The sequence below is a fragment of the Rhipicephalus sanguineus genome, unplaced genomic scaffold (assembly GCF_013339695.2).
Source record: "Rhipicephalus sanguineus isolate Rsan-2018 unplaced genomic scaffold, BIME_Rsan_1.4 Seq12608, whole genome shotgun sequence".
Classification (NCBI taxonomy): domain Eukaryota; kingdom Metazoa; phylum Arthropoda; class Arachnida; order Ixodida; family Ixodidae; genus Rhipicephalus; species Rhipicephalus sanguineus.
This window is the reverse complement of record NW_023614563.1, coordinates 40,023-59,999: the sequence shown is the minus strand read 5'-3', so window position 1 is coordinate 59,999 and position 19,977 is coordinate 40,023. Positions and strand designations below refer to the sequence as shown.

Below are 19,977 nucleotides of genomic sequence, written 5' to 3'. Positions count from 1 at the left end.
AAATCAGCTAGCCCTACTGTTTCTGGCAAGTGCAGCGTGATTCTGTAGCCGAAGGAGCTGCCATTTTTGCTTAGGTTGTAATAGAGTATAACACCATATGCAACTCTCAAATTTGTTCAACTACCGTAAATGCCGAGCAAGCAGCCCCCCTACGGTGAAGGATAATCCGACCAGATTTGGAGGGAGGGCGCTTGCTCGGTCCCAGACTGAAATTCAGATGGGCGGGAGAGTCGCTAAAAATAAAAATGCCCATCCATGTTTAAATGAAATGCTTTATTTATTTACTCTCTTTATTCCCCCTCGTCACTGTCAAACCATTGAAGCAGCAACCGGTTTGACCAATATACGACCGGCCACGTGACAACAGAATTTCATAAACAACATTAGATATGCATTCAGAGTACTCATTCTTGGGTTCTTTTTACACAAGCGATGCGTCTTCAAAAAAATGTGGCCGCAGGGAAGGAGGGGAGGTGGGGGGCGCTTGCTCGGTCACTGGCGCCCATTTCAGATCTCCCGAAAAGGGGGGGCTTGCTCGGGTGTGGGCGCTTGCTCGGCATTTTACGGTATTTCAGCAAAAGAAGTGAACGATTGCATCGACAGCGCAAGGTCCTACACTGCCTTTCGAAGGCTTGATGCAGCATTTTAAAATGCCCTTTGCAGCACAGAAAAACTTGTACATCAAAAGCAAGGACTCACTTTGATCTCTTGCTGCTTCTGGGAGAGCCACGTGCTGCGATCAACTGTGGAGACCCGTGAGGTAGCAACCACCGAGTCTTGGAGGAGGGCAGCCACTTCCTTCTCCAGGGAGAAGCAGCCTTCCAGGGGCTTCTTTTTGCGCCGCAATCGCACCACTTCCTCTATGCAGTCTTTCGGAATCTCCGGTGGAGGTGAAGGAGTCGCTGGCACCACCACATTTCCTTTTGCTGTTGCTGTATTTGTTGTTGTTGCTGTTGCTGTTGCTGCTGCTGCTGCTGCTGTTGCTGCAGCTGCTGCCAATTCTGGTCCTGCTGCTGCTGCTCCTGCCTCTGCTGCTGCTGCTTTTGTTGCTGCTCCTCTTGATTTCTATTACCAGTGAGTCAAGAGAAGGTAGGTGTCAGAAAATATGTACTACCTTTTGCGATAAACTCTGCCGTCGACAAAAAAATAAGAAAGAAAGAAGATGTTCATCTGAACAGCAAGAAAGGCCATTAAATTTGCAAAATGCTTTTTATGAAACAATCGGCAAAGTCATAATGCAAGAACTCTGAGACAAAGTAGTGCATACATGTGGCACTTGTGTGAAAATACTGTATTGGAAAAGAAACACAGGAAAATATGTGCAGCCTAGCTCAAGGCCCCAGGTTGATTCGAGACATGGTGGTGGCCACATTACAATGGAAATGGAATGCTGTGTGCAAGCACGTGCATGTGCAGAGCATCGAGCGCATGTTATAGAACACGAGGTAGCCAAATTAGTTTGGATTCCTCACTATGGCTGCATAACCAATTCTAATTTTTGCTGGTAACAACAGAATTTAAGTTTTAAGCTTAAGCTGTAATAGGCATTGCAGCTATAAGCACTTGAATTTGGCAGGAGCTACTATAGTCGAACATCCACGGTCGTACAGTAGCAGCTCATGGATGTCCTTGTTCAGACAGGCGAACACATGTCCAGCATGTTTTCTTCATTTTAACAACGTGTTGTGCAACCTCCACTGCTGGCCACCACATTCTGTCTAATCTCACTATGTTTTCATGTCTGTACGCAGCATGAAGGCCACCATGCCACAATGCTTGGACACAGTCGAGTGACCAGGCTTGGGGTCTTCTGAAAGCTTCGTTACATGGTCACAAGTTGGAGTTAAACGTTTCACGTGGCCATTAAAATTCTGTTTTCAATGTCTCGTATCATAACGATTCCAATCAACTTAACAGCTCTCACAAGCTAATGCTGACACTTGCATCATTCCGGTCACTTATTGCCAATGGGTGAGCCTGTGTTGGCCCAGACTGGCAGTGCTAACTGCACTTAAGCTATTAAAGACCCTTCTTAAACCTCTATTGTCTTTTCTTGAGTGTTTCGCTCGTGTGTTTTCACATGCATACAGTGGCATTCTAAACCAGCAAACAGCCTCGTCAGTTTGGTGGGATAGTTGTTGTCCTCAGCCCAAATATCTCTTTTTACCCATATCACATTAAAAGTGAGTTCTGAATGCCCACACTGAGAGAAAGTTCATTTTTCGTTATGGCTTTTGTGTCTTCAGAACACACATTAGTGAGCGTCCAAGACAACTGAATAAACAAGGTGCACACCTTAGCTGGAGTGCTTCCTGGGCTGCTTGAATGCGAGCCTTCTCCTTGGTCTCCTTCTCTAGGATCTCCTCAATGCTGGAGTCTTCAGGATGCTCTCCCATCACCCAAGTCCATGGCTTGCATCAGAACCCAAGAGGAAGTCCACACGTTTGCTTCCTGTGTGTGACATACACACATGCATTTAGCAATGTACACTAGCATGAAACTAATAATAATTATTGTTGGGGTTTACGTCCCAAAACTGCGATATGATTATGAGGGACGCTGTAGTTGAGGTCTCTCGAAATTTTGACCATCTGGTGTCCTTTAATGTGCACCTAAATATAAGTACACGAGCCTCGAAATCCGGCCGCCATGGCCGGGATTCGATCTCGCAACCTTTGGGTCAGCAGTCGAGCACACAAGGCCACCATAGCAGGTACTGGCATGAAACCTCCCATTTGGACCCTCCAGAAGACACACTCAGACCTACATAGTGAAGCTGCCTACATTGCGATGTAAAAACCTATGCCAAAACCAATGAATTATTTATTACGTAAACCTTTCCAATCTTCAATTAATAACATTACCTTCTGTGGCAGTGCAATGACTACGGCATTGTGCTGCTTAGCTCAAGGTTGTGGGTTCTATCCAGTAGTATGTCAATGGCGACATCAGGAAAAAGGGCTCGTGTTTGTGTTTAGGCACACATTCAGGAACCATAGACGGTCAAAATTAACCAGCAGTCGCTCACTACTGTTGCTACATAACAAGATTGTGGCTCTGGAACATGAAATTCTGGAATTTAATTTTGCACTGAACAATATTGGGCTACTTGTTATAGCTTTTACAACTGAAACCAATCAGTAAATAAACCTTGCACGATTACTAGACATCCTGTTCATAGTGCCACTTCGGAGAAATGCACAAAGTGTGCTGCAATATGCATTGCTGTTCCAGTTAACATTTGACCGCACTGTATTTTTCGGCAGTGCACATATATTGAAGAGAAATGCATTTTGCCATAGCGTCTCTCTACGGTAAATGTGCGTCCAAGAAAGTGCTTCAATTCAATTTAAATTGAGTGCAGATGTCATTAAGTGAACAATGATTAACAAAAATGTCGGTGATTTTTTAGGAAATTATCGCACAAATTCTCATGTCTGCTACCGCTGTGAATTTAGACCTCCAAAAGTTGCTATTTTGTCTGAAATCCCATTTTTAATATTGGGACCCACATGTCATTGAAATATATGCTACTCTTCAACTAGTAACAAAATAAATACATGTGCTACAGAGAAATTTTCCCCAAACATTTTGCATAACATGCATCTCCTAGCTCCAGACTTGGCAGATGTCAATCTGAAAGACTGCACCATAATCTCTGTATCACAATAATTCTGTGCCCCTTCAATCTATTAACTCCTAAGTTATTTTGTTAGGACTGCACAAAAGTTTCCAAACTTTTTCCTACTCAGTCAACATTTCTCTCATAGTGCCCTCCCTGAAAAACCGTTTATTCTTTGAGCTCAATGCAAATTAAGAACAAAATGCATTCAGAGAAACTAAATTTTTCCACAATACTAAGCAGTCTTCAATAATATTCCTCATTAGTAGGGCGAGTCCACGAGGAATCTGAACTGATTTCTCAGAAAGAAAGTTTCCCAGTTGACAAAAGAATCGCCCTGGTCTGGGGCAAATTTTTCGTCAACTCGGAAGCTTTCTTTCCTACAAATCCGTATAGAGATTTTTTGTGGCTTTGCGCAACAAACAGGTGCATGCCTAACTGAAAACAACCATAACAAAAACCAGCGGTTGTGTCAAACAAAGAAACAAGCACTCAGAATTCCCTTCTTCATTCACACAGGTGCATGGCAACTTTTTCCCTTCCATGCATTACTGTACAACAACACGTTACGCATTTATCGACATGAAGCAATCAGCAGACCTAAACCTAGGCAAAAAATTTAATCAGATCTATTAGTGAAAAAGCGTAAACACCAGGCTTGCTGCTATTGCTAGTGGTGCCATTCTTTTGCTGTTGAGGGCAAGCTCCTTTTCACGCTGCTCCCAACGCCGTACTTGCTCCTCTCGCATCTTGCAGAACAGGATGTGCTTCTGCTCATCATCCAGCTCAGCAAGCAGCTGGGGTCAATGTACATGTCCCGCAGGATTTGCTGGAGCATTTTGACACCTGCATGTATCACAAAAAGATTGCATTAAGTGCCAAGAGTATTTTTGACAAAAAAGTGGCTTCATTTATCAAAAAGTAAAGATGCCAAAAAGGAATTTTAAAAAACAGTGTATAATTGGGCAAGAACAAAGTGATTAATTTACTTTTCCTATGACACTTAATGCAGTTAGCATTCTTAGCCTACCAGTCTCACTTTAGTGTGCTTTATCTAAGTGCTATTGTGCGACTTTCTTTAAAGAAACTCTCTGACTGTTGGTCTCAAGCAACGTTCCTTCATCACAAGCATGATGCTCTACCTATTACACCATGGATGTATGCCTAGAAATCTCACACGAAACTATTTACAGCTTCAATCATGCAAGCCAACATAAAAGGGTCAGAACATAGGATAATATGCCATCTCCAAAACATGCAAGGTTGACCCCACCCAAATCAAAGGGTTCAAACTACATCACATGTAGCAAGTGACCAACAATAGGTGTGCTAGTGTATTGGTGCATAAGAATTACAACATGGACTATTAATGAGCACTAACAGACAATAATGCCAAGGAAAGTATAGGGGATGTTTTAGTAGTAAATGTAAGGTAAATGTGAAGAAAGAAAAGTGGACGAAAAGATAGCTTGCCGCGGGCAGGGACCGAACCTGCGACCTTCAAATAACGCGTCCGATGCTCTACATGGACTATAGACCTTTTCACAGGAGAGAAGAAACGGACTGTGACAGTGGAGTCAGGCCCATAGCTGGGAAGGGGGGGGGGGCAGGGGCCCGCCCCCTTCCCAAAATTTTGAAGGGGGTGTTTTTACCAAAAATAAATAATAAAAATAAGTTTTTCTTAAACAGTCAAGGTTTTCAGCAAGTGCCCCCCCCAAAAAAATTCCTGGCTACGGGCCTGAGTGGAGTACAAAGGCAGACAGACATCACTGCCAAGGTCACTGCGTTTGGGGGGGGGGGGGTGATGTTATTTACCACAGATCAGAGGGGTTTATGGCGGCACCCAGGGAGCCTTCTGTGAAAAGGTGTATTGCACCTCTGGGCACCTGGAGATTAAATTGTCTACCGTTGTAGAAAAGGTATATTACTCTCGGAGAACATCAGTGACATCCACATTGCACAAGAAGTGCCAATGAAAACAATTCACTATACTCCCAATAGTGTACAGTGCTTAGAAATACAAGCACGATAATCGAGCGGCGCCAGTTTCAGACCAGTTGTGAGCACTGGATGACGACTCTGGAGGACTGAATACAGTTGCAATCCATCAAGAAAAGCCCTTGCTTTACTCATATGCCATAATTCGTCAGTTCAGTAACCCCAGCTACCACCAGTGATGCTAAAGGCACTGGCCGCGATGCAGTGGCGCAGTCAGAAATCGTTTTCAGAGGGGGGAGCGAGGAATTATACAATGGGCTGAGCAGGCTGGGCAGATAGGTGTTATCTGCATCGTTTTATGCTCAGTATGTCATGGTCGACGAAGTGTTGTGGGGATGGAGTTGGGAGGGAGGGGGGGGAAGAGGCACGTCCCGGGAGCGCCACCCCCTTGCTGCGGCCTGCCGCCTGCATATGCAGGCCGATTATCACGTCTGCATCGCTTGCACACATCAGCCCATGGTCCACAAGAAAGAAGATCAAGACATTCTGTTACACACGCCCTAAAAACGGTCTTGTCGCACTACGATAACACAGATACACACACAAAAAAAAAGACTATGACAATGCGAGAAATGGTGTATTGAGGGAGGAGCGAGAGGTCAGCGAGGTGTAGTTGTCGCCCCCTCCTTGAACGCGGCCCCCTCTCCCACAGCCTCACTTTGCGCGTATGTTGCATAACAGAGTCCGTTAATTCAAGTCCGGTTAATTCATTTTTCTTTTTCTTTGCATTTAATGCGATCTTGGTAGAAGATCGCATTAAGCTAGGATCACGTGATCCTAACTAAGACATCATGTCGACGGCATCGTCGGCGTCTCTGTGGAACACGAAGCGAATTCCTGAACTAATTGGAGCAACGGGGCTTCGCGGGCAAACCGACACTGCAAAATCTGTAAGCTGGCTTTCCTGCAAGAATATTTTCCACACGGGTACTCGTTTCCCAATGCTTTTCTCGATCTAAACGCGTTCACTCCTCCACATTCCGGCAAAGGTGCGCAAGCGCCAAAGAAGCTTTTCAAAAATTACTGCGCGAATGTACGCCTCATTTAAGATAACATACTTGTTCGCGCATGCGCAGTAACTATTTTGCAAAGTGTCAATGACGAAATACAGGGAGTCGACCCGCGCCCTCGAGCGTGCCGGCCCAACGCCATAGCCGCGACGATGAGTGACGCGTTTATTTGCGGCTGTCTAGAGCACGGAAGAACCAAGGAGGTTATAATTATAACCTCCTTGGGACGAACGTGACAAAAATTCGCTTCGTGTGAACTTGTGGAAATACAAAACGCTAATTCCCCAGCTTTCCCTCAAATGCTACATTCAGAGGAAGTGCAGCTGATGTGAGCTTAGTGAAAATGTTTGCCTCATAAAGCTCTCGTTATGAGCGGTCTTAACAGCTGCGAAAGACCGCCATTCCCGATACCGAAGAGTACAGAAAGAAACAAACAAAGAAACCGCTGGCGCTGCTGAGCTCACTGGAACTCGCATTCAGCTAAATCGCCATGGTGCTCAATATTGCTGCAATTTAAGGTCAATGACCGAAGCTGCATCCAACGTACCCGAGCTAATAAGCCCCGGCGGCGGGTGTTGGGCTGTACACTCGCGACAGACATTTACATCAAGCAACACCCATCACCCTGTTACGTGTCTTGCTTTATAGGTTGTGTTGATTGCACCTGTATGTCAACAACGTCTATGTTCGGAGGCGCCAGTAAAGACACGAGCACGGCTCGTAGCCACAACAAGAATGCCGTTTATTCGATCCGCACCCCTCCTATGTATCCGATGTCAGGGGCCGCTCCCATGCCCACAGCGCCATCCATTAGCTACTATACAAAGCACTCAGCGTCCACTACATCTTCCCTCCCGGGATAGTTACAGGTTCAACCTGCGCGGCGGTTCACGGTACGGCCACAACGCGTACGCTTTAAGGCCCGACCACACGTACGCGTGCAGCGCGTCAACGCGTGACTTCTTGACGCGGCGCCGCGCCCTCTCCCTATGGGGAGAGAGGGCGCGCAGCTACGCGACGCGGTGCACCCTCCCTCTCCATGGGGAGAGGGCGCGGCGCCGCGTCAAAGAGTCACGCGTTGACGCGCTGCAACGCGTACGTGTGTTCGGGCCTTAAGGCTCAACACACGTATGCGTTGCGGCGCGTCAGCGCGTGACTGACGCGGCGTCGCGCCCTCTCCCTATGGAGAGGGAGGGCGCGCAGCTTCGCGTAGCCGCGCGCCCTCTCCCCATAGGGAGAGGGCGCGACGCTGCGTCAAAAAGTCACGCGTTGACGCGCTGCAACGTGTACGTGTGTCGGGCCTTTAGGTTCACCACACTGAGGTACACTTGCTTGCACAGGTAAAGTTTGCACATCAGACGAGGGAGGCATCTCTCCAGGCGGCACAGGGGATGCGCATGAAGCACTTGGTGACGATGCTTCCGGCGATGACCTCGAGGCTGGTGCTCTCGGGGACTTGAAGCTAAGGTTCCATGCGGTGGTGATGAAGCCATAAATGTTTTTCCTTGGACATCTTTGTCACCCACGAACGGCACCAGATGGCAACGGTTCCTCTGGACAACACCACTGGGAGTCTCAACCACATACGACCTTGGTCGCTGAGCTGGGAACACGACCGCTGCAACCTATATCTTTTATACACACTTCCTCCCCTATATTGAGAGGAATCAGAGGAGTGGCACGGTGACGGCGATTGCAGTCCTGTGCCTGTTGCAACTTCGCAGCGAGGTGCTGCGAAGTTGCAACAAACAAGTTGCGAACTTGTGCGAGGTGTTGGCAAAATTAAGGCCACCAAGACCAGAGACGGCATGGTCTTCTCGCACTCTGTTTACTTGCTAGTCATTGCTGTAGTCATGCTAGCATGATGTGCATGCTCGGCTCTTTATGCCTCCAATGGAATCGCTTAAAATAATGTTTTCGTCGATAATGCAGCTCTTAACTCCACAATTCTGTCGATTGATGAGATCATGGCCGAGTGTGCCAATGCGTGCAGTGGTGGTGAAGTTTGGGAGAAAGGGTTGTGTTTTTGGTCTTTCACTGTTGCGAGACATGCGGCCATTTACAAGCCACGCCAACCTGGCACTATGCCGAAAATGCTGAGCAAGTGAGCTGAGAAACGTCATTGCTCGTTGGATTACCGCCGGTGCATCCAGCGATAATCTTGTTTATGGATGTGAAAGGATCACGACGGAAGGTCGCTTCAAGATACCGTTTTAGGTGCTGGCCACCCAAGACACTGGGTTTATTCGGAAAAAATGTACACTCAAGTTATCATGGTAGGAGCCAAGTGGCACAATGGGTATCTAATTAGTGCAGGAAAGTAAGTCTCTCAAGTCGATAATTCATTCTAACAGCTCAACTCCCACCTACCACAACGAATTTGCTCGCATTGTGCTGATCAGATGGAAAAAAGGTACAGGAGCCAACGCTGCACATTTTTTTTTTTCATCAATAACCATGAGATATGATTGTCGATTTCACTACGACTCTCACTTTTACTTTTTCCCCATTTCTGGCTCCTACATTCTTTTTGCACATGGCCTTGAAAAATGTATCAGCAGGGTTCTATAAAGTATGCTAGCATGACGTGCTGCCTGCAAACAGCAAATGCCCTGTGTTTTTTTTTTTTTCAGAACCAATAATTGGCTTCCGTGTAACGAGACCAGTCTCTAACTGTGGATAAACCTGTAGCCTTACTGCAAGTGCTTGACTTGTTAAGAATGTTCTTACCAGTGTAGAACCATGTTTTGCAAATAAGTTGCAATTTCATTTATTTGCCAGTGTGTCGTAAAGCATTAGGTTTTATCTGTTGCTACATGAAGCAGCTGCTGTAATAATGAAGCAACAAGCCTTGTGTTAAAATGTGCCTTTGTTTTGTAGGACCCCACCAAGACGCATCATGTGCCGACAGTGACATACAATGGAAGCTTGTTGACTTCAAGGGAATTTATTGTGCGCCTGGAGGGCCTTGCTATTAAGGAGACTAGCCTTTTGGCAGCCATTGCCACACAAATCGCGCTATACTGGGCGCTGAACATTGTTTTCAGCAAGAAAGCTCAGCGAACCTTCGATCTCCTGTGTCAAGTTCTGAAAGTTCAGAGCGTCTTGCGGCCGACGTCACTCGTCCGTGTGGCTCTAACCATCTTGAGCCAGTGAACAGCCAGACTGATTTCAATAAAGTATTTTCTCACAAATAGATGTGGATTTCTGCCTCTCTGGAGCATTTGTGTCAGACTTGGCGCAACCCGATGAAAATCATGTTCCTCAAAACTTTTTTTCATTTGCCGATGGGAGAGCTGGACTGGTTCTTGAGGAGCACTCAATACAAGCAAAGGTTACTCCATCGAGAGGCATTGAGGATGATTAACTGCATGCTGCTCCGATGAGGAATGTTGTGAAAGAGTAACTGTCGCTCCCATGAGGGTATTGAGAGATAAGTCCATTTCTCCCTGCGGGACTAATGGGAAAGAGTAATTGTTACTCCATTTAGGTGTCCAGAAAAAGCAAGCATTGCTCCCGTGGGAGTATTGACAGAGAGCATCCATTCCTCCTTGTAAAGAGAAACCGTCGCTCCCCTGGGAGTATTGAAAAAGACTATCTCTTCCTCCCTCGGGAGTATTTGTAAGGAGCAAGTGTCACTCCCATAGGAGTATTGACCAAGAGCATCCGTTCCTCCCTTTAGGAGTTTAGGAAAGGAGAACGGCTGCTCTTTAGAGGAGTAATTGAAAAGAGTAACTGTCGCTCCCTTGGGGGTTTTGAAGAAGACTATCTGTTCCTCCCTTCAGGAGTATTGGGAAAGAGTAACCGTCCCTCCCGTGGGAGTATCGAAAAAGACTATCCGTTCCTCCTTTGAGGAGTATCGAGAAAGAGTAACCGTTGCTCCCGTGGGAGTTTTCACAAAGAGCATCCGTTGCTCCGTCAGTTACTCCCTGAAGGAGCAAGTTCTACGGGGAGTAACGGTTCGTCCCGTCGCAGTTACCCCCAAAAAGGAGTAATGGGTGTGGCAGGTTAGTTACTCCCCTAAAGGAGTAACCTCGACCCCCCATTTCCTCCTTTACTTTTAGAGTGTACCGTACGCATCGAGCAACTCGCGCAGCTAAAAACGTTTTCGGATCGTGGTACATTTAAAGGGACACTAAAGGCAAATATTAAGTCGACGTTGATTGTTGAAATAGCGGTCCAGAACCTCGTAGTGCTGCTTTTGTGCCAAGGAAGTGCTTATTTTGAAATAAAATCACGTTTTAGTGCTCCGCATCGCGTTAGCGCGCTTCAAATCTCCCGCCTGAAAATACGACTTTCATACGTCACTGCTGCCGTGCCCAACGTTGCCCGCTTTTACTGCGCGGCCGCCGACACTAGTAGCAGCCGAGCGGAAGTAGCGGGACCCACAGTAGCAACAACGGCGCTGGGGCAAAGACTTGCTCGGATGGGCACATTCAAAGCCTTCACCAAGTTGCGGTTGGTCTCGTAATCCCCAGTACGAAAGGGCAGCGAGCACACACGCAGAGGTTTTGACTGTTTAGCACACTGGCGCAATGGCATGACACTAAGCCACTTCGAGCGTAAGGGTTCATTCCGCGGCACCCAGTGAAAAGACACACCGGTTTCCTTGCTGCAGCACTGGCGTTGTGCACCATTCGGGCATCAGGCAATATCACACGCATGCGGCATTTTGTCGAACTTTCTGTCAGAGCGACTTTCACGAGCGCGCAAAACACGCACGGCAGTACGCGATCCCGAAACTACCAATGAGACGGGGGCGAGGCGCAGTTGGCGCAGTTCGGCGAAAACGGAACCTTTGAACCACGCGCGCCGTTCCCCATGGCAACGCCACGGAGGTTTTGTTTTCCATGAATCAAGCGGAAAGGAACAACAGCATTTTATTACGTCTTTTGATGCTCGGAATGTTCTTTTTTTTACTGCTGCTAGTTTGATTACTAGTGATTTATTGTAGGCCGACTTCCATACGTCATCGGGATCACTTCGAAAATGTCCCACTCGTGGCGCTCATCATGTGATACATTTAGCTTAATTTCTCGGTAAGTAGGGCACTGCTGTTGATAATATTGCCGTTTAAAGTTGTCAAACATTGGGCTTTCACTGTGACATAAATTGTTTTTTGCCTTAGTGTCCCTTTAAACACGGAACGGTAATACCGTAGCGTAAGCGGTACGGTATTACTGACACTGTTAAAGGGACACTAAAGAGCAAAACGATTTTTCGCATTAGTAAAGTAGTCTTCCACGATACCAAAAACACCACGCTTGCTGCGAGAAGGCGCTTAATAAGCGAGGAAAACGCGCAAAAAGAAAATACAGGTGGCGACGCCACCTTGGAATTCCCGCACCATTTGCCGTGACGTCACATATTTTTGACGGCGCCTGCTTGGGCCTACGTAGTTCCTAATCGGTTAAATCGAAGTACATTGTCCTATGAGGGGGCCAGAGACTTGACATAACGAGTTTGTGGAAATTTCGTCGAGCCAGTGGCGCCAAAATAGGTTAAATGCTCTTTGAAACCTTTTACCTCACGAATTACAAAGTTCGGCGCGAAATTTAAAAATGAAACTTTGTACTTGGTTTTCTCCTGTAATCACCTGTGGTGGTGAAATAAATTACACAAGAGTTCTCCGAGCACCTTTATCAATCTAAACAATTCATGTTTCTCTTTAGTGTCCCTTTAAAATACTCTAATGTAAATGCGTAATAAGACGAAGGTGGAGAACGACTAATGTCGGTCAAATGGGCAACCGTGAATAAAAGACGAGTGAAAGTGCACGCCTCGCCTACTCCCGTGCTTCTGGAGTCAACCAATGAACACGCTTGCTTCTCTATCTGCACCTGTAGAACTAAATACTACAGTGTACAAGCGCGCTGATTCGGCTACTTGAAATTAACGAGTTATCCAACTCGAATGACAAGAACAATTCGATTCGTAGAATGGTGCCTGCCTGAGCTAGTTGGTCGCACTCGTGAGGAGGTTTTTAGCAACGCACTGACTTTTGCACTAGTGCACTACAGAAGCATATTGCAATAACATTCAAGCACCGGAATATTACTATGGGGCTCTATGAAGGCTAGAAATATTTCGATTCATTGCAAATCTCATGGAAAAAATCATCTCAGGAGAACTCCATACTTCACTCGCTAATGAAAAAATAAGGGCTCATGCAGTTGAGTGTTCTGAATTAACCTCTTCGGCGATTATTTTCGACATAGCAAATAAACATAATAGATCAATAAAATTGCACTTTATGAAATAACACTCTAAATACATCTATTGGTTATCAGCAGACACTCTATACAAACGCCGTGATGTACAGCAGTGCCTCAATGCCAAAGAGCCACACTGCCTCTAATGCATTCCCCTAAGAAAACTCCAAGGGAATGCCAGGTTTTTTTTCTTCTCAATCGACGGGTCGATCATCCCCCTCATTCTCTGCAAGCTATCTGCACCTCACCTGGTTTTGCGCTAGCTCCATGATCGGCGCGATTACGGAAGCAGTGTAAAGCGACGATGTCGTGATGGCGTCATCACGTGACATCACGATATATGACGCCATGATGACGTCACAAGTTTTGACGATCTATGACTGTGATGACGCCATCACATGATTATTTTTTGCATCAATCGATTGACGCCGCCGACGGTCAATTTTCGTGTTTGATAAAGCATCTGATGCTTTCGCATTAATATGCGTACTGAACGTTAAAGGGACCGACAACCAACTTTTGTGGTACCTGTTTTCTTGAGTGCAACGGGAAGCTTACCGGTCAGAGCTTCTAATCACGGAGGTAACGCGGAGAACGCCGTAAAAACATTTGTAATCAGAGTTTTCGATCTGCAGCGATTATGCAGTCTTAATATCACATGCTGCAAACAGTGAGAGGTGGAGCGCGATAGCGATATACGCCAGCAGTGGTGACAAGTTATGCCCTAAGTATAAAAAGGCAATGTTACGTTTGCAAAGCCTGCGGTGCGGCGACTACTGCTTTCTAGTCTATTAAATATTTTACAATAGTTATAGCGTTTTTCTGGGGCATCTTATAGAAGTACTTTGGCCGTACACAGGTCGCTTTATCACATTTTAGTCAAGCCAAGCCAAGCTAAGCCTTCGAAACGAAACAAGTGGTAGGATACACCAGCATGTTGTTCATGAAGTGGTAGCAATCCTCCACGAACAGTAAGTCGATGGCATTTTGCGAGCAGCAGTGCAAACTCGCGTGCTACTCTTCAAAAGTCCGATACGACGAGAGCAGACGAGAGTCGAGTATACGCGGGAAGCGCCGCCGGACGCCGCACGCATGCGCCGCAGCCTCTGTTTCACTGGAAGCCACGAAAGCAGCGCCGCATCTCATGCTTTACTTCTTTTACCTTAGAAACAAACGGGATTGACAAAACATACATATCAAAATTTCAGCCCTCGTTCTGGTGCGTGTAAAAGCATTGGACTACGTACAACAAAGTGCTTAAGACTGCATACGTCTAGTTCATGGCGCTCGCGCTAGGCTGCGCGACATGCCAATTTTTGTTACTTTTAAACGCGATTTAAAAATATAAATCCTACTCAGATCACGAATAGTATTCTGGAATCTGTCACTATAATTCACGGCCTTTCATTTCCACCAGGATCTAATCACCGTTCTGGCCAGTTGTCGGTCCCTTTAACAACCTGGCCTTACATACCAAACTGTCCTCCACCTGTCAACTCCTTGCCATGCGCGAAACAGCTTCGCTTATCATCCACTTCACAGAGTGAAACGGCTCCTCAACTTTTTTTAAATGTTTATCGTGATAACAATTATATGGACGCTCTCCGCGGATTTTTGCCGTCGCCATTGCCGTAATTTTCTGTATAAAGACCAAAAATGACATCACGCGCATTCTAGCCGCGGGTAAAAGCTCGCGAGCGCTGGCGACGAACGCGGCTGAAGCGGAGATTAAGCTAGCGGCCGTCTGTCTCCGTCGCACGGACAGCGCATGAGATAACATCTTCCTGCCTGCGGGCCTGCCGTCGATTGCTCATCAAACAGAGAGGAAACGCCCCGCCCGTCTTTCGTAAGGAGCATGAAAGGACGCCAGAGGGACGGGGGGAGGGGACCACATCGTTCGAAGGGCGCAGTCGCATGCGCGCGCGCCATCTCGAGGTATCAGGAGACGGCTAGTAAACTTGCTGTGCTCTCAACGCTTACTTCGTGTTTAGAGAACTCAGAGCAAAAACGCTTCGGTTCCTGGAGCGGCCATATTCCTTAAACCAGTGTTTTTTGAGTTACGCGAGATCGAATCCAAAAGAGTTAGCTACTAGCCTTACTTCGTTTAACAATATAATTTGTTGGTATCGCATTCATTGCTTCGCCCTAAAGCGAAACTGAGTTTTTTTACCCGTCAGCTATTGACCACCGAAAGCGAGGGGCGGACGTGTAACATGGGGTAGCCGCTTCACTGTGGGCCGTCAGCGACGGGCCCGCTACTGGACAGCTGCGTATTTGCGGCTGCTCCGACCAGGATATATGCTTTTATTAATGAGATGACATTTCTAAAAAGCAAGCAAAAAATTCGAATTGGAACCCTAGCACGTGAGCTCCAAAGGGCAGGGCCTTTTAGGGGGTATTTACCGCAGAGTGATTAAACTCGGACGTGCTGGTATCAGCAATTACGAAAAAAGTATATCCGAGGAAAAGTGTGAACGCGTTTCCACCGTTCGCGTGCTCTTCCATAAACGCGAAGCAAGGAAAATTCGATATTGTTCCATATATATACTGCTAGCGATCCCAGATTTCATTCCGCGATGTCCGGAAACAGAAATGACAGACATTTTAGCAGCGAACATGTAGTTATTACTGAACATTGCTTTCCTTACGTGCCGTGCGACGCTTGAAACGAGCTATCAGCAGCGTTTCTAGAACAGACGACGTCCGAATCGCCGTCGCACTTTCTCGCTACCGAGAGGCCTAGACGTCACGAGCCTCTGCGGAGAGTGCGTTTGGCTGTCGAGCCGACTTGCAGAACAGACGCTGCGTCGGCACCGTGCATGGCATCGTGGCTTATTCGGGAGGCACGCGCGAGCGCTATTTATTCAGCGGAATAATTCTTGGTCCATTGTTGCGACTTTGGCAGCCCCAAGATCAAGCTGCACATGTTCTGACGCGCCGGCCGTGCGATTGCCGGTGACAGACGCCCCCAAACCCGAGACTTTGGCGCAGTTTGGCGCAATTTTCGTCGATATTATCAGGATGGCGCAGTAAATACAATTTGGCGCAGTTGGCGCAGGAGTGGAATCACTGTCATTGTCATAGCAGCGTTAGCCGGAAAATACAGGGGTTTACACAACAGTGAACAGAGTTGCGCCTGACGAACTTCCATATAGCCATGACCTAATAGGAACAGCGAACCGCTTCATGGCAGCACTGCCGCCAAAAAACGCTTTAGGCATGGCGTTAAAGGGACCCTGAAACGGTTTTTTGAAGTTTTGTCAGCGTTTAGGCAGGAGCATCACCAAATCATTCGCACCAGAAATTAAGCGACGCACTGTGTACCAAGGCCGCTACGGAATTTATATCTATACCCTCCTCCTCACCACTGCCTTGCACCCTCAACTCACAGACACCCTGACATCACCGGCGATCGCAGCGCTCTCATGAGCGCACTCGACGGTTTGAGCTTCGCCCACTCATGGTCTCTGTGCGCCGACGGGTTGCGCGCAATCTCGGAGGCCCAACAAAGACGAAGCTCGTGTGGTTGATATCTGCTCCGACAGGTGCCGCCACACTACCAGCAGATCTTATTTTATTCTCCTGTACGGCGACAATCTGCAAAAGCATGCGGACAAAACAAAATAATCGAGAACGATCACCGATAAGCGTAACTCGGGCAATGTGGTTGTGTCTTCAGGGTGACGTTACAGCCACAAAAACGTGGATCGTGGCGTTGAACGGATAGCGAGAGCACGACGCTCATTAGCGACGAGCTGAAGGATTCCGCTCGCCAGATGCCTCACGAACATTGCACGATGTCGCAGCTTTACAAGTCACCAATTGCTAGAAATTGCTAGATACGTGGTACACAACAAGGCTAGGGCAATTACGTCCAAGAAAAGAAACCTCGAGATAAACACTGTCGCTCAGCTCACGTCAACACGGAGTACGTTGTAACACAGGCAGACGACGCTCGCTGCCCACAGGAGGTTCAGTGACGTGTACTGGACATATCCAATCAGATCAGCCGCCTGCGTGACGTCGCGCTTCCAATCGACGCGCACTGGAAGTGGGCGGTTTGAAAACGCGTTTGGCTGAGCCGCTGTGATCGGTGGCGATTCGCAGCTTTAAAGCCTTGTAATAAATTACGCAGTTTTCGCACAGAGCTTAAATCGGTCTGTAAATGATCCTTAGGACTTGCTCTATCGGCTCAATGTGTTCGTACAAAATCGTCAAACCGTTTCAGGGTCCCTTTAAATAGTTAACCGATAGCAGTTACGACCCTGGATTCGTGAGTTCGTGCATGTACTAGCGTCGATGAGGTTTTCTAACTTCAGCGGCGCGATTTTTTATCCGATGCACGTGCGCTATCGGAAGCTGCTCGCAGCAGCGACGCGGTGTTCGCGACAAAAAAAAAAAAAGGCCATGTATGCGTCTCTGAGCACCTAGAACCACTTCAGGTTAGGACCCCTAAAAGCCTGAACCACTCGGAGCTCGAAGGAGAGAGAGCGATTTCTTTCTCGCCTTCGCTTCCCTACCCCTACGGGCGCTATCTCCTCCTCACCGCTTCCTCCTTTAGGAGACATGTATTCTACGCCAGTACAGATCGCCATGTTACCGTTTTTTTTTTTTTTGCTTTCTTGTAGCTGCAAATGTCACCAACTTACCCTTATCAAGACTTCGCGCTTTTCGGCTACACGCTGTTGCCACCGCGGAAGTGATTTAAACCTCCTTGTGCGAAACCCACTCACCACGGAGGTTAAACCGGCTGATAGCACACGGTAGCCAAGTGAGCCGACAAGCGAGAAGGGGCGTGCTACTGCATGGCAAAGCGTGGGTGCGAATAGATCATAGATGTTTCCCGTATAGAGACCAACAGACAGCGTGTACCCTGGTCGACGCGACGAGTCTTCCTGGGCCTTAGACGTCCCCTTTTCGATGCGCGGTATCATTTCTGGTTGAACTTTTCGAAGAGGCTTTCCTTAGCTAAGTTTTAACGCTAAGTGAATCAAGAAAAACGGACGTGATTTAAAGAGATACATCACACGGCTAGAAAACTAACGTGCTCTGTTACTAACGTCATTTCCGTCACGGAAATGGCGTCGGAAAATTATTGGTGGAGCCCGGCATGAAAGAATGTCGAGTTGAAATTCAAGTTACGGAGGCGCTGAACTACGACTCGGTTCAGGCGATAACGAGAAAATTCGAACCAACTGCCCCGCCACGGTGGTCTAGTGGTTATGGCGCTCGACTGCTGACCCGAAGGTCGCGGGATCGAATCCCGGCCGCGGCGGCTGCATTTTCGATGGAGGCGAAATGTTTGAGGCCCGTGTACTTAGATTTAGGTGCACGTTAAAGAACCCCAGGTGGTCGAAATTTCCGGAGCCCTCCACTACGGCGTCTCTCATAATCATATCTTGGTTTTGGGACGTTAAACCCCAGATATTTATTAGGCCGCGCCTATAGTGCCGGCAGCCGGCATATTATCCCGGAAAAAAAGCTGCCGGCAGTTTTTCCCTATTGGATGCCCATTACCATGTGACTTATCTGCCGGCACATTTCCGGTGAGCCTGTCGTGCCGGCAATACATGTGCATAATTGTGCATGATGCCCGTGTCACTGCGGCACTTTGCCTGGCTTCGAGAGACGTTTCAACGCTATAGACATCGATGGTTTTCCACAAACGAGAGTACATTATTTTCCTGTTGCTCAGTGAAGGCCCTCTGCGCCCTTCGGCGCGGAAAACTAATCGTGGCTTCGCCCTCGCTTCGCGAGTGCGGCCATTTCGCTGACGCTCAATGGCCGGTTGGCAGGGTCACGGTCACGCGCTACTGGCCGCTGTCGCGGCCACGCGCTGTTTAGCCCGCGCGCCTGCCCCTTCGGGGCAGGCGTACGGGCTGGTCAACTAGAAGTCAATGGACGCCCGAGGCTGGCATCTCCGGTATCGCGAGGCCGCCAATCCATCGTCAATTTGACTGTGACTGCAGGAAACGTGCACTTCTTGTGTTACCAAGTGGCAGCGACCGGAAAAAGAGCCACGTTCACGCGGAGCGCCGTTACCGACTACACTACACGTGCGGACAGCCGATGGCGTACGATCAGACACACGAACAAAAGCTCGAAAGGGGCCGTCCCGCAGAGGTCACGTGGTCGCGGGTGGCCAATAGGAAAGAACTGCCGGTAACCCGTCGACCGATATAATTGACCGGCAGCCGGCAATATAGACACTACCATTATTATTATATTATTATTAATTCGAACCAACTGCGAAGGGCGAAAATATTGAATATGAAATGAAGCGTCACAAAATACGCGTCATATATTATCAAAACAAGTCTTGTCAGAAATTGTGTCTCGAAGCGAACAATTTTCAAAAATGAATACAAATATTCGAGAAAAATGGGTTTGGAATATCGAATTGAATACGGACATTATTTTTCAGTTGGCAAAGCAAGCACGAATGGTCGCGGCAGCTTTCGGCTGACTTACAACAGTGCAGGGGCGTAGCCACAAATTTTTTTCGGGGGGGGTTCAACCATACTTTATGTATGTTCGTGCGTGCGTTTGTATGTGTCCGTGCCTATATACGCAAGCAAAATTGAAAAATTTCGGGGGGGTTTGAACCCCCCACACCCCCCCCCCCCCTTGGCTACGCCCCTGCAACAGTGGGCACCACAGAAGCTGCCCGTGGACTGCGTCTGTGGGCCTTTATCAATGGCAGACATGCTAAAACAGGAAAATCCTTGCAGACACGTACAGACAGGATCCACCAGATTTACAGGAAACGACTCGTTAGTATCCAAGCCGGTATCATTTTTAACATTTCTACTTCAAGAAGGAAACGTGTGTCTTTTGTGACGCCTGACGCCGTAACCAAATAAAATAATAGCTTCCCGAATGTCAATGCTAGAAATCAGCCGCTGCGAGTTCAATACTAACGAGGTGTTTCCCTTAGATGTGGCCGACACTCTATACATAAGGCTATTACGGAACATTTGAAGAAATCCAATACCGAGATCTCTGAGCCAATACAAAGCTTTTATTTCAAATCCCATATATTCAATCAAATTAAATGTCTGTGTAAATACGTTGAGAGAGTTTACCATCCTCCTAATTTACTTAAGCTGAGGGTTTCGCCAGCGTAGGAGTATGT

The 19,977-nt window shown here is 47.5% G+C and overlaps 1 protein-coding gene across 2 annotated transcripts in view; it reads right to left on the bottom strand.

The window, feature by feature from the left end:
• Window positions 1-705: 705 nt before the first annotated feature.
• Window positions 706-19,977, bottom strand: part of LOC119376519 (ataxin-8-like) — a 56,048-nt gene continuing 36,776 nt past the window's right edge. For both annotated transcript variants that reach the window (XM_049411430.1, XM_037646320.2), the window contains exons 2-4: window positions 4,276-4,468; window positions 2,296-2,451; window positions 706-1,065 (exon numbers count right to left, since the gene is read on the bottom strand). In XM_049411430.1, the coding sequence (XP_049267387.1) occupies window positions 861-1,065; window positions 2,296-2,396 (306 nt within the window). In that variant the 5' untranslated portion in view covers window positions 2,397-2,451; window positions 4,276-4,468 and the 3' untranslated portion in view covers window positions 706-860. The remainder of the gene's footprint in view (window positions 1,066-2,295; window positions 2,452-4,275; window positions 4,469-19,977) is intronic.